This window comes from Balaenoptera musculus, chromosome X (assembly GCF_009873245.2).
Source record: "Balaenoptera musculus isolate JJ_BM4_2016_0621 chromosome X, mBalMus1.pri.v3, whole genome shotgun sequence".
In the NCBI taxonomy this organism is placed as follows: Eukaryota; Metazoa; Chordata; class Mammalia; order Artiodactyla; family Balaenopteridae; genus Balaenoptera; species Balaenoptera musculus.
In genome coordinates this window covers 78,104,594-78,117,650 of record NC_045806.1, presented here as the reverse complement: position 1 = coordinate 78,117,650, position 13,057 = coordinate 78,104,594, and the positions used below count along the sequence as shown (strand labels likewise).

At 34.8% G+C, this 13,057-nt stretch overlaps 2 protein-coding genes across 3 annotated transcripts in view; one reads left to right on the top strand and one right to left on the bottom strand.

Moving 5' to 3' along the window:
• The window catches only part of FAM133A (family with sequence similarity 133 member A), a 50,889-nt gene that overhangs the window by 26,754 nt on the left and 11,078 nt on the right, over positions 1 to 13,057 (bottom strand). For both annotated transcript variants that reach the window (XM_036840058.1, XM_036840059.1), the window contains exon 3: positions 169 to 255. The gene's annotated coding sequence lies outside the window, so the exon portion shown is untranslated. The remainder of the gene's footprint in view (positions 1 to 168; positions 256 to 13,057) is intronic.
• On the top strand, positions 7,881 to 8,222 carry LOC118888699 (transmembrane protein 256-like). The gene has a single exon (XM_036840060.1). It carries the CDS (start codon positions 7,881 to 7,883, stop codon positions 8,220 to 8,222), a length of 342 nt encoding a protein of 113 aa, XP_036695955.1.

The following is a 13,057-nucleotide window of genomic DNA, read 5'->3' as shown; positions in this document are numbered from 1 at the left end:
CCATGGGACTTTCACCTCAACCACTCCATCAGAACTTTTGTTGTCCAGGTCATTAATCACCTCCATGCCACTAAGTCTAATGATCAATTCTCATTTTTATCTTAACTTCATCAATCAGCATCAATTGACAGACTGGATCACTCACTCCCTCCTCCTGGAAACACTTACCTCAAATGGCTTCTAAGATTACAAACATTCAGTTTTCCTCTCACTTTTCCAGCTGCTTCTTTCCAATCTGCTTTCTAGGTTCTTCCACTTTGACCAAAGATAAGAAATGAGATAATATTTATTAAAGTCCTTGCATAAATTTGCAGTATGTTTTAGGTTATAGAACTAAAACTTAAAGTACAAAAAAAAATGTAACCAAATTTGAAGAGGTATGCTGACCAGAAGAAAAGGTTCTTTTATTCAGGCAAAGTAATAACCCTCCTTAAAAGGTTATGATTAGCACTTTCTCACCATTACAGTTATTTATTCAATTGTAAATATCTACTATAAGTAACTACAGATTATTCCCTGCTTTTATACTTTTCCTTTTCCTGCCTATAATTGGTCACCTAATGTATTCCTTCCTCATTACCAATTGACACTCCTCTAACCTCAAAGGAATCTTTGTTCTGAAACCCAATTTCTTTAAACAAAATTCTTCCCCAACACCTGGGCTCCTATTTTATATTTCTATAGTGCTTTCAAATTTACAAAGTAAGTTAATAAAAGAGCAATATTGGGGTAAATTTTATGAAATAATTTAACAACTCAAAACAGTCTAAGGAATAAATTAATTTTCTACTTTCTTTGGTGTCCCTAAACTTTGATGACCAACACAGACTGACCAACATAACCCTTTCTGAGAGCAATAATATTACTCTAAGACACTAACTCAAAGTGTGGTCCCAGGACCCATGGGAGTCTCCAACAACCTTTCAAGTTGTCTGCAGGGTTCTCTTTTTTCCAACTATGTTATTTGTGTGAGGCCTAATTTTTTTTCATATACTTCAAACAAAGCATCATATCACAACAAATTGAAGAAACAGATATGAGAATAATTAAGTCAGCATTAAAGAGATTTAAAAATGTAAACTAATACATGTCTGTTCATTAAATATTTTTAATTTTGAAAATATAATTACTTTTCAAAAAACGTTATCTAGTTAAAATTTAATGGTCTTATTATTGGTATTTTAAAATGGATTAATAAATATTTTTAAAATTTCTCAGTTTTAGTTTTTAATACCATAAATATAAATAACTATTATTTATCAGATATTCTTGACCACATAAACAAACACTCCTTGGGGTCTTCAGTAATTTCTAATAGTGTAAAGGAATCCTTAAACCAAATGGTTTGACAACTACTCCTCTGAGAAAATGTTTCTTGATGTATGTCCACTGACCATCTGCATCAGAGCTATCTGGGATATTTGATAAAAATATAGATTTCTTGACTCCATATAAGACCTACTAAATCATAACTTCTGGGGTCATGAACTTACATTTTTACCACAGCCTTCAGGTGATTCTTATGCACACTAATGTTAGAAAAATCTAATAAAGAAGTATATAGGCTTTGGAGTCTGATGGATTCAAACTCTAATTCTGCCACTTCCTGTTTGTCACCCTAGCCTATACCACTCTCTACCAACTGATTTCCTGCTCTTACTTTCCCCTCACCCTATCTCCTGAATCCTCTTCCAACTGCATATCCTCTGTTAAATAGTTCCTGATTTCCAGAGTAAGCTGGAAAATTTCTATGTAAGAGGTGTTTAGGGGCAGTAATCTGGTTCTTAGAGAAAGTTAGGGACTCAAAAGTTGCACTTCCATAGGAAGCACATTGCTTTTACTTAGATTGTTTCATTTGGGGCAGCTATGTGGAGACGATAAGATTTTGGAGGGGGTACTATCACCTAGGCTACACCTTGGCATTACCACTTACCTATTTGCTTCTGCTGTTGAACAGGGAAGACCTCAGAGGATTTTATTTTCTATTCTTCACCTTGGAGCACATAGCACAGTGATGATGGCAGCCATTTGGTCTTTCCTTAGCCCTGTCTCAAGTCGGTTATCCTTACAAAGCTGTCGTCCACTTCCTCAATGCTCGCTGTGATTTGCATACACAGTTCTGACCAATCAGAGGTCTGAAACTGGTTTCAGATGTCACTGGTTTATCCAGTTAACAGAAACCTAACAGAAATCTGTGAAATTTTGCCCAGCAGTGAATAATTGTTTTAAGAACCACAGGCTTATTTAAATATAGCAAAATTTTCTGCAGAACAGTGCTATTCAAGGTATAGTCCACTAATGAACAAGTTCAGAATCATATAGGTCATTTTTTAAAAAATGCAGAGTACTATGCTTCATCCCAGACCAAGTATTATCACAGTCTCTGGGAGTAAGACCTCCAAATTTGTAATTTTAATAATTTCCTCAGGTTCTTATGGTAGAAAGTCCAAAAACCATTGCCATGAGGAAATTTCAACAAGAAACAATAAAAATAAGAGGAAACATAAGCATATTCTGTATCACCACCTAGTTCTTTAATTGATAGCAAATGGATAAATGATGTCACCCACATGCTTTTCCATATAGACATAATATTTGCTTCAATCTATGTAAGACTTTATACTATTCTATCAGTGTGCCAGTAGTACCAGGATGAGGGAGGCTAATTCACACTAACTAAAGTCACACTATATCAATGTATAAATCAGATGTCCATCCATTAGTTTATAATTGGAAATATTGTAAGTACAGGAATGTTCAGTTTGATAACCAGCATATCCTGAATCTATTAGATAATACATGTACAAAACAAAATTATAATCATAAATTACCATGGTGAGCCTGGAATCATTAAAAAATGGGTCAGTAGATATTCTTAATGATTACTGCCTCAAGATTTAATTTGATCTACCTACCAATCTCCACCATTGGGCTGGGGACTAGAGTATTCCAATCTGATAATCAGGGCACTCTCTTTCCTAGCCATTTCTGTAAACTCACAGCTAGTTCTATGATTTTCCCTAATGTAGTAATTTTCTTTCTGATAATTCAGTCTTAACTGATCAGCCATTAACTGATTAGATTTTACCTTTTCAATTTATGATCACATTCTATTCATGCCTCCCTGAAACTCAACCAAAACTTTGAATGTTTCCAAATTGAATTATCTACTCACAAGCAGGCTCTTGGGTTAATTTTGCAGGTGGCTTATCTTTTATGGCTTTTAATTTTTCTCAACTTCACCTTGAATTTTTGACCCCATTGCACAGAAAAAAGGCAAAACTATGGAGACAATAAAAAAAAATCAGTGGTTGCCAGGGATGGGGCTGTGGGGGAGGGAGATGAATAGGCAGAGCACAGAGGATTTTTAGGGCACTGAAAATACTCTGTATGAAACTATAACGGTGTATGCATGTCATTATACATTTATCCAAATCCAGAGAATATACAACACCAAGAGTGAACCCTAAGGTAGACTTTGGGTGATTATGATGTGTCAGTGTAGGTTCATCTTTGGTTAAAAAAAATACCATTCTGGTGAGTGATGTTGATAACGGGGGAAGCTATGCGTGTGTGGAGGGCAGAGAGTATATGGGAAATCTCTGTACCTTTCTCTCAATTTTGCTGTAAACCTAAAACTGCTCTAAAAAATAAAGTCTTAAAAAAAGACATTCCAAATGAAATTACTATAAATGATAAGCATGCCATACCATCTTTCCCAAAAGATGTTCAGCCATATTGGCATTTCCATCTTTTTACATTTCTACTCCACTTTGTCTGGTTTTGTTTTTGCTTTTTTGGTCTTATCTTAACCTTCTAAACAAATGAGATGATTCCTTTCCTGCCAACCCAATGCAATTCTTCTATGTGGGCACTCATTCTTATCCGAAGATTTTTTAAAAGGTCTAAAATATGTGTTTTTCACTGGCTGATAATCAAAATTTATTTTTTAATGAAGACTGTATTTATAATTCATTTATCTAAGAAATTCTTTTTTCAGTCTTTGTTTAGGCCTTATAGATTGTGGAAGTATTTCAAAAAAGCAACTTGAGGAAAGCTAACCTTATTGTTACTTCAAAGTTATGGAAGCTCATTATGAAATTTTTTTCAAAAGCATTTGTTATAAAAAGCAAAAACAGTAAAATTAGTACTAAAATGCATGGATATGTGGTAAATTGAGAAGGACCTTGGATTTAGAAAAGGGTTCTAATGCTGCATCTTAGCTATACTAGTTATATAACCTTAGGCTGTTCTTTTAGCCTCTGTGAGCCCAGTCTTCACATTGATAAAATAAGAAAAGTTGTCTCTGTCTATTTTATGGGTTTGGGTGAAAATCAAATAAGGTAATATATGTTAACATACTTCAAAAAGGTAAATGTTACAGGCTGATGTAATTTCATATTCTTATAATTGTTAGTATTAAGAATTATCATGATATCATGAGGGCATAAAGGGAGGACCTATGACAAACTTTGAAATTAAAGTATATCTGAGTGACATTACACACACACACACACACACACACACACACACACACACACACATACAATGGTAAGGTTTTAGGAGGGTGCTATAAAAAATACAGATTGCTATGCAAATGTTGTGCATCACGTATACCCCACTTGCATACATATTATTCTTTACTCTTTTTTGTGTCCAGTCCATCTTCCACACTGCTAACTCTAGTCACCTTTCTTTAAAGTTGGTCACTCCCTAATGTTTATTTAATTAAATTTGAATTCCTTAGTTTGGCAGAATGACCCTGATCTTGAGCTTCTCCAAACTCATCTCTCCTTAACTTTCTTCCTCTTATTCTCTCTTCTTCCTCCATGTATCACTGAAATCCCTATGCTTTAGTCACAGAAAATACCTCACTATTCCTCAAATATTCCAGTATCTTTCCTAACTCTTTGACTTTGTACAAACATGTTGTTTCTTTTGCCTAAAATACCTTTCTTTTAATCCCCAACTTTCCAGATCCTCCTAGCAGGAAACAATTTCTTTCTCCTTTATGTTGCCATGGCATGTTCACTAATTCATTCAGCCAATATTTATTGAGTGCTTACTATGTGCCCAGCACTGTGCTAGAAAATGTTGGTGACATTACAATACAATCACAGTCCCTAAACTCATAGATTTTAGGACCACTCATATTAAATAAATAACCTACAAATAACTATATAATTAAAACTGTGATAGTGCTATAAAGAAAATGCATAGGGTTTGATAACAGCACATAGCTAGTACTTAGTAAATGGGATCAGGGAAGACCTCTCTTTGAAAGAGGGATTTAAAATAAGACCTGAAAGATGAATAGTCATGAGCCAGGTAAAGAGGATGAGGGCCAATTCAAAGCAGAAGGAAAAACATATATGAAGGTACTGAGACAGGAATGAGCTTGGCTCCATCAAGAAACAATAGGCTAATATGACTGGAGGGTAATGATTAATGGTGATGGTGGCATGGGATAATGCTGAGGAAATGGGCAGGAGCATGATCATGAAGGACCTTATTGACAATATTAAAAATTTTGAACTTTGTCCAAAAACTCATGGGAAAAGTTCTGAATAGAGGAGAAATAGAGACATGCTCATATTTGTATTTTAGAAAAATCATTCTCTCTACTATGTGGAAAAGAGATAGGAGATAAGATTGGATACAGAAGAAACGTTAGTCTAGGTGAGATATGACGGTTCGTTGGACTAGGTTGGGGCTAGAATGCTATGGCTCTTGAATAACATACTTAACTGGGCAACATATTGTACATCAAATGTGGAAGCACTGAAAAGTTTAAGCAGGGAAGTGACGTTATCATATATTCATTTTTAAAAGCTCACTTTGACCCACGTATGAAGAAATGATATTTTGGTTTAAGAAGGAATGCAGAACAGTAGTCCAGGTATGATAATTTGGATGGGGTGGTGGCAGTCGATGAAGATGGTCTAGACTAGGATGTTGGCACTAGAGTAGGAGACAAATGAGCAGATATGAGATACTATTTTGGAGCTAGAAGCAAGAGGACTTGGTGACTGATTGGATATGGGGTAAGGGAGAAAAAGAAATCAAGGATAACTACCAAGTATCTGGAACTCGTTAGACAGAGGTGCCATTTATTGAGATGGGGTCACTAAAGAAGATTAGTAGTAAAAGGTGGGTGAGCAAATTCATTTCTGTACATGTTAATTTTGAGATGTCTGCTAGACATCCAAATAGAGATTTTGAATAGGCAGTTGATTATGAGTCTGGGGCTCCAAGGATGCACACTTGGCTGTCTATCTGATATTGATACTTCAGACTCTTAAGACTTGTACACTTGAAGCATACTTGCAGACTCTGACACTACATGGAGAATTTCTTTAGGGCAGCAATAATGATTAATTCATCTATTGTTTCTTGTGGTATCAAACACATACGAAATGCTCGATATATCTGTTTATTTGAATTAAATTATGTAGTCAATTTCAGTCACTGTTTCATCACAACTCTAAACACATAATCAATGCTATAAAAAAATTATTCAGTAACCCATATGTTTTGTCTTTACATGACAAGTGGTAGTTTAACATGTTTTTTGAATGAATTGGCATAACTCAATAGATATTCTATCACTGGGCTTTTGGAATTAGAAGTGCTTGGAACACAAATTCTCATAAAAATACACACATGTTAGAACTTCTGGCTATGGCTAGGTGAGGAGGTTAGGAAATCTTTCCCAAAAGCACTATAAACCTGGACAAAATTAAAAAAGCAACCATTTCAGCACTCTGGAAATTGACCAAAACTATATATCCATCTGAGGAGTGTTTATTCCTGAAACATTGCTGACCTTGGAGTACAAAGAGTGGGAATCTGTGGCATTAGGACCTGAAGCTGCTCCCATACCCTCCACCCTCCAGTTCATTCAGCACAGAGGTTCTGTCAGGACTTATACACTAAAACCCACAAAACATTGCTGAGAGAAATTAAAGAATATCTAAATAAATAGATATTTCATGCTCTTAGATAGGAAGACTCAATGTTATCAAGATAGTAATTCATCCTAAATTGATGGATAGACTAAATGCAATCCCTATCAAAGTCCCAGCTGGCTTCTTTGCAGAAACTGATATTGATGAGCTGATCTTAAATTTCAGATGGAAATACAAGGGACCAGAATAGCCAAAACAAACTTGAAAATGTGGAACAAAATTGGAGGACTCACATTTCCCAATTTCAAAACTTAAGATAAAGCCACAGTTAATCAGACAGTGTAGTATTGGCCCAAAGATAGGCATATAGATAAGTGGAACAGAACTCAAAGTTCAGAAATAAATTCTAACATTTATGGTCAGTAGATTTCCAACAAAGGTACCAAGACAATTCAATGGGGGAAAGGATAGTTTTTTCAACAAAGGAGTTGGGACAACTGGATACCCACATTTAAAAAAAAAGAGAGGGAATTCCTTGGCGATCCAGTGGTTAGGACTCGGTGCTTTCACTGCTGAGGGCACAGGTTCAATCCCTGGTTGGAGAACTAAGATCCCGCAAGCTGCATGGTGTGGCCAAAAAAAAAAAAAAATTTAGAGAAAGAAATTAGACCCTTAATTCGTACCATATACAAAAAATTAACTCAAAATGGATCACAGACCCAAATTTAAGAGCTAAAATATATAACTTCTAGTAGAAAATATAGGAGAAAATATTTGTGACCTTGAGTAGGGCAGAGAGTTCTTAGATACAATATTGAAAGCATGATACATAGAAGAAAAAATTGATCAATTTGAATGTATCAACTTTCGCTCCTCAAAAGTCACCAATAAGAAAATAAAAGTACAAGCCACAGACTAAAAGAAAGCATTTGCAAATGACAGATCTAATAAAAAGCTTGTAGATCCACAGCCATGGCCAGTCCAGGGGCTGCTTTCTGCTGCCTGGGTGCCTTGTCCGGAGTGGGGGCCTTAGGCTTGGTCTCCTATGGGGCACACTTAGCCCAGTTCCTGGATGCCTACAGGAAGGAGCTCTTTCACAAGAGCAACAAACACCACTTTTTACACAGCCTGGCCCTGCTAGGGGTGCTCCTGTGCAGAAAGTCCCTCTGGGCAGGGTTACTGCTAGCTTCTGGAACTACTTTTTTCTGCACCAGCTTTAACTACCAGGCTCTGAGTGGACACCCCAGTGCCCATACTTTGGCCCCTGTGGGAAGGAGTCTGCTACTTTTGGGCTGGCTTGCCTTGGCTCTTTGAGCTTCCTTGTGTTTAATTTCTGGGGACTTTTTTTAGAATTGGAGCAGGGATGGGATTAAAAGAGAAAGGCAAATTAAAAAATAATAATAATAATAAAATAAGAAGCTTGTATACAGAATATTTGAATAACTCTTACAACTCAATAATTATTAGGAAGCCAAAAACCTAATTAAAAATAGGCAAATGATTTGATTAGACATTTCATCAAAGTTATGAATAGCTGAAAAGCATATGAAAAGATATGCAACATCATTAGTCATTAGGGAAATGTAAATCAAAATCCCAATTAGAAACTACTACATATCCACTAGAATGGCTATAATAAAAAATACAAATGGTACTAAGTGTTGGGGATGCAGAGAAAGCAGACCACCTGTGCATTGTTGGTGGGAACATAATATGGTACAGACACTTTGGAAAATATTTTGCAGTTTCTTAACAAGTTAAACATAAATTTATCATATAATAGCCATTTTACTTTTAGGAATCTAACCGTAAGAGATAAAAATATATGTCCAAAAAAATATGTCCACACAGAGGCATGTTGTAACTATTCATAGTAGCATTATCCATAATAAGAAAAAACTGGAAAAAATCCAAATGTCCATCACCTAGTAAATGGATGAACAAAATGTGATATATTTACACAATGGAATACTATTAATCACTTAAAAGGAACAAGCTATTGATACATGCTACAACATGAATACACCTTAAAAACATGCTCAGTGAAAGAAGCTACACACAATGGACCACATATTATATGATTCCATTTATATGAAATGTATAGAAAAGGCAAATTTACAGAGAAAGAAAACAGAAGAGTATTTGCTTAAGCCTGGGCATGGGAGAAGAGATTAACTGCTAATGAGTATCACAGAATTTTTAGATGATGGAAAAATTTTTAAATTGAATTGCGGTGATTGTTGCACGATTCTATTAATTTACCAAAATCATTGAATTATACACTAATAAGAGTGAATTTTATAGTATGTATACTACATTTCAATAGATCTGTTTTAAAAAACACAGAGATATTTTAAATGGAAAAATTTGGTGGACTTCCTTTACAGCACCTACATGGCTTTCCTCAGGCTTACCATATTTTCATAATTTCTTCATTTACACTAACACTTCTTACATAACAATGAGTCACAAGCCTATATTTCCAGCCCTGACCGCGAAGCTTTTTCCCAGTTCTAACTTCATATATCCAGTTACGTTTCAGACTACTCCCTGCTAACTAACTTCTCCACCTCAATAAACTTTCCTTCTCAATTTTCCCATAACTATTAGTTATTCCTGCTTTTTACATCTTCTCATACCCTTAGTACCGATATAAAACATTTTCACATGATATGTTTTACTTATTAATATAACTGCTCCTGGGATACTGCATGCTTTTATTTTTTTCTCTCCCAAATTAGACTGTGAGCTACATCAAAGGCAACTTTGATACAGAAGGTGATCATTAAATGAATGTTGATTTAAATTAATAATTTGCAATTCTTGCATTTGTTTATCATAAGTTTATGAGTGCCTACTATGTGTAAAACACTGGATTCAGTGCCATCAAGGAAGCAAAGAAATATATGATACATGATCTCTCTTCTGAAGGAGTTTATAATCAAGCTGGGCACATAAAGAGTTAGCAAATACAAGACTACCATTCAAAAAGGATGTCAAGAAGCAATCCATGATTAAGAAAAAAGGGGGAAACAAAACCAGTGATTCCAGGATCAGAAAAAGAGCTAAACTGAGCCTTAGAAGAGATAAGTTGGATATTAAAAAGTGAGAGAGGTTGAGAAGATTTCAGGCAGGGAAAATGGACTGAGAAGGGCAGAGATGAGAATTCAGGGTTTATGTAGAGGATTTGGGAGAAAATTAAGTTAGAAAAGTGGATTGAGGTCAGAAATTGAATGGCCATGAAGGCCTGATTAAGTTGTCCAGACTTTATTCTGTTAAAATAGTCATTTACTGAGCATTTACTATGTGATTTGTGGTTTATATGCATAGTGGTCATTTGTTGTATGTTGGATATTGGGTATCCATTCCCTCAGTCTCATAGCACTGATTTTCTTTTGAGAAGAATCCAGTGGGACTGTAACTAGAGGCCTTACCCTATTGTAGTTAAGGGTCAAGCAATTAAATTGAAAGTGGCTGAAGTTTCAGTTTATCTCATCCTCAACATCATGATTAGACTATTCTGGTTATGAGGCCCTTGTGTTTTCTGCTTCCTAGGTATTCAGAGCTACTTCAGTTCCTGCGTGTTTCCAGACCTGACTCACCAGCTTTCCACAGATTCTGTGATACCTTCTTATTTTCCAATGAATTAAACTGTGAATAAAATAGCCAGAGTTGATTTATGGTGCTTGCAACTGAAAAGTCCTAATTGATATAGTTATATATTATTTTCCACATTCCACTGATAAAGAGACTGTGGGTTAGTGAGATTAAGTAACTTCTCAATGCCAGACAGCTAGCAAGTGGCAAATGTGGGTATGTTTGATTCTGGAATCTAATTTCTATAAAATTATTTACCAGAGGCTGCATGGCATGACCAAGACTCAAACTCTAGTTTGTCTGACTTCGAAACTGGTATTTTTTTTCCCTACACCACTCTGCCTTTCAATGAGAATTCACTGTAGATTTTCAAGAAGGGTATGATATGATGAAAACGGCATTTTAGAAAGGTTAATTTCACAATAGAATATAGGCTGGAAGGGAAGCAAGAGAGCTTGAGGTAGGGAGATAGATGACGAGGATGAGGTAAATAATCCAGGTGGAAAATGACAGTGGTCTGAAATAGTGAAATGACAGTTAGAATGCAAGAGAGTATAGACGGGGAACAGTAACTAGAATACTTTATCAGTTGTCATAGCTATCTCTCTGAAATGTGCATCCCATTAATTTTTACTATTTTATAATAACTTCGGTTCAGTGATTTCAAATTTCAGTCCAGTAAGCATATGTCTTTTACTGAGTTAAACAGAATCTCTTAGTAAGCGTATTATAAATGTACATCATTTGCAGCTAAATTATATGTACATCATTTGCAGAAAAATGCAATTTGCCTAGTGATTTTATGATCAAGCAATATTTTATGGCTTTAAATTTCTTCAAATCATCACAAAACCACAGGAAAGAAAGGATATCACAAAATCCAAATAGTTATTTGTAAGAATTGGCCTAAGTTTTCCTCACAAAGCTAAAAATAAACTTCTCAGAAGAATGGTTAATCTACTCATGACCTTCATTTTCCAGGTAACCTGAGCCTCTAGAAGCAAGAGTCATTTTCTCCATTAAAAAATGGCTGTACAAGTCAATAGGAAAAATGATATGAGTTTTGAAATAAGAGGAAAGGAAACAATTTGAATGAAAGAAATGTATACAGATCAGGCTATATAAGTGCTGCTCAAGCAAAAGATACTTCCTACTTTGCAAAAGCAATAATTGGGACAGTACTCAAGTTCTCCATATAAACCTTGCTTGACTAAACAACAACCCAAACTTTGCGCAAACAGCGTTATTCATTGTTGCCTTAACTTTTTCCTTTTTAGTTACAAAAATAATATATGCTCATAATTTTAAAATTCAAAAAGTACTTCAGAATAGAAAATAAAAGTTTAAAGCTTTTTCTTCTACCTAATTACATCAGTTTGGTGTGTATATTTTCAGACATTTTTCTATGAGTAATGAAACACACACATGCACACTCCGTATATGTACCTTTTTATATGTATTTTTTACATAGATGAGATCATACTGCAGATATTGCTTTGCAACTTGGCTTTTTCATTGACACTCTACTGTGGGCATCTTTTGCACATATTGAGAACCAGTTCTTTTGTTCTGTTACCAAGGCAGATGTGTTCTCAAGCCCTAGTTTCTGGCATTTTCCCAATCATTTAAATGCTTCAATAACTGCTTTTTGTGTTAAGAAAAACTTGACTTCCCAAGGAAAAGTACACTTTAAATAATAAAGAAATTGGGGAATTTGTTTCTTAATATGCTACAAGAAAGGAAAATTCAATGTGACATGTAGATGCTTAATTCAAACAGCAAGGCTCTGGCAACAAACAAAATCTGGTTCTCAGAGTAGCCTTTTCAAAAAATTATTTTATTGTGATAAGAACTCTTAACATGAGATCTATCCTCTTAACAAATTTTAAGTGTACAATACATTATTGTTGACTATATGTACGATATTGTACAACAGATCTCTAGAGCTTATTCATCTTACTTAGCTGAAACTTAATTTGTGGCTATTTTTATGATATCCAGAGTACAATTTATTAAAATGAGATGCCTTGATATTTTGATATATATTTTCCTTTAAATGTCAATTATTTGTAAAGAAATTTTCAGATAATTATTTTCTAGAAATCTTGTCTTATGAAAGAAAATACTAATGAAACAGAGGGTCAAGTAAAGAGACATATTAATTTAATATTATAGATCCTCATTAAATTCCAGAATTTTTCTTCTAAAGACTCTGCATAGTCTCCTAGCTATTAATAAAGTATGTGAGGTGATCTTATTTAGAAGTTGGTTGCTAAAAACTGATTCTTTAAATACTGAAAATGTACTAACTAATGTGATTTGCTGCATGGTAGGTATACACCAGTAAATTTGGCATATTTAGGAGATGGGACAATTGTTAAATGAAAGTAGGATGTAATTAAAAGCTAAAAATGTTTTTTACTTCAACAGCAAGTAAAAACACTCCTGCTCTCAGGAATCCAGTTCATTAGTTTAAGAAGTTGGTTTTTTAGTACTAAGTTTGTTCTTGTGCAGAGCAATACTCTGTGTGAGGATGGAGAGTTACATACAAG

Bases quoted from the DNA above. Each gene is read 5' to 3' on its own strand.
- LOC118888699 (XM_036840060.1), top strand. From the start codon at position 7,881: ATGGCCAGTCCAGGGGCTGCTTTCTGCTGCCTGGGTGCCTTGTCCGGA.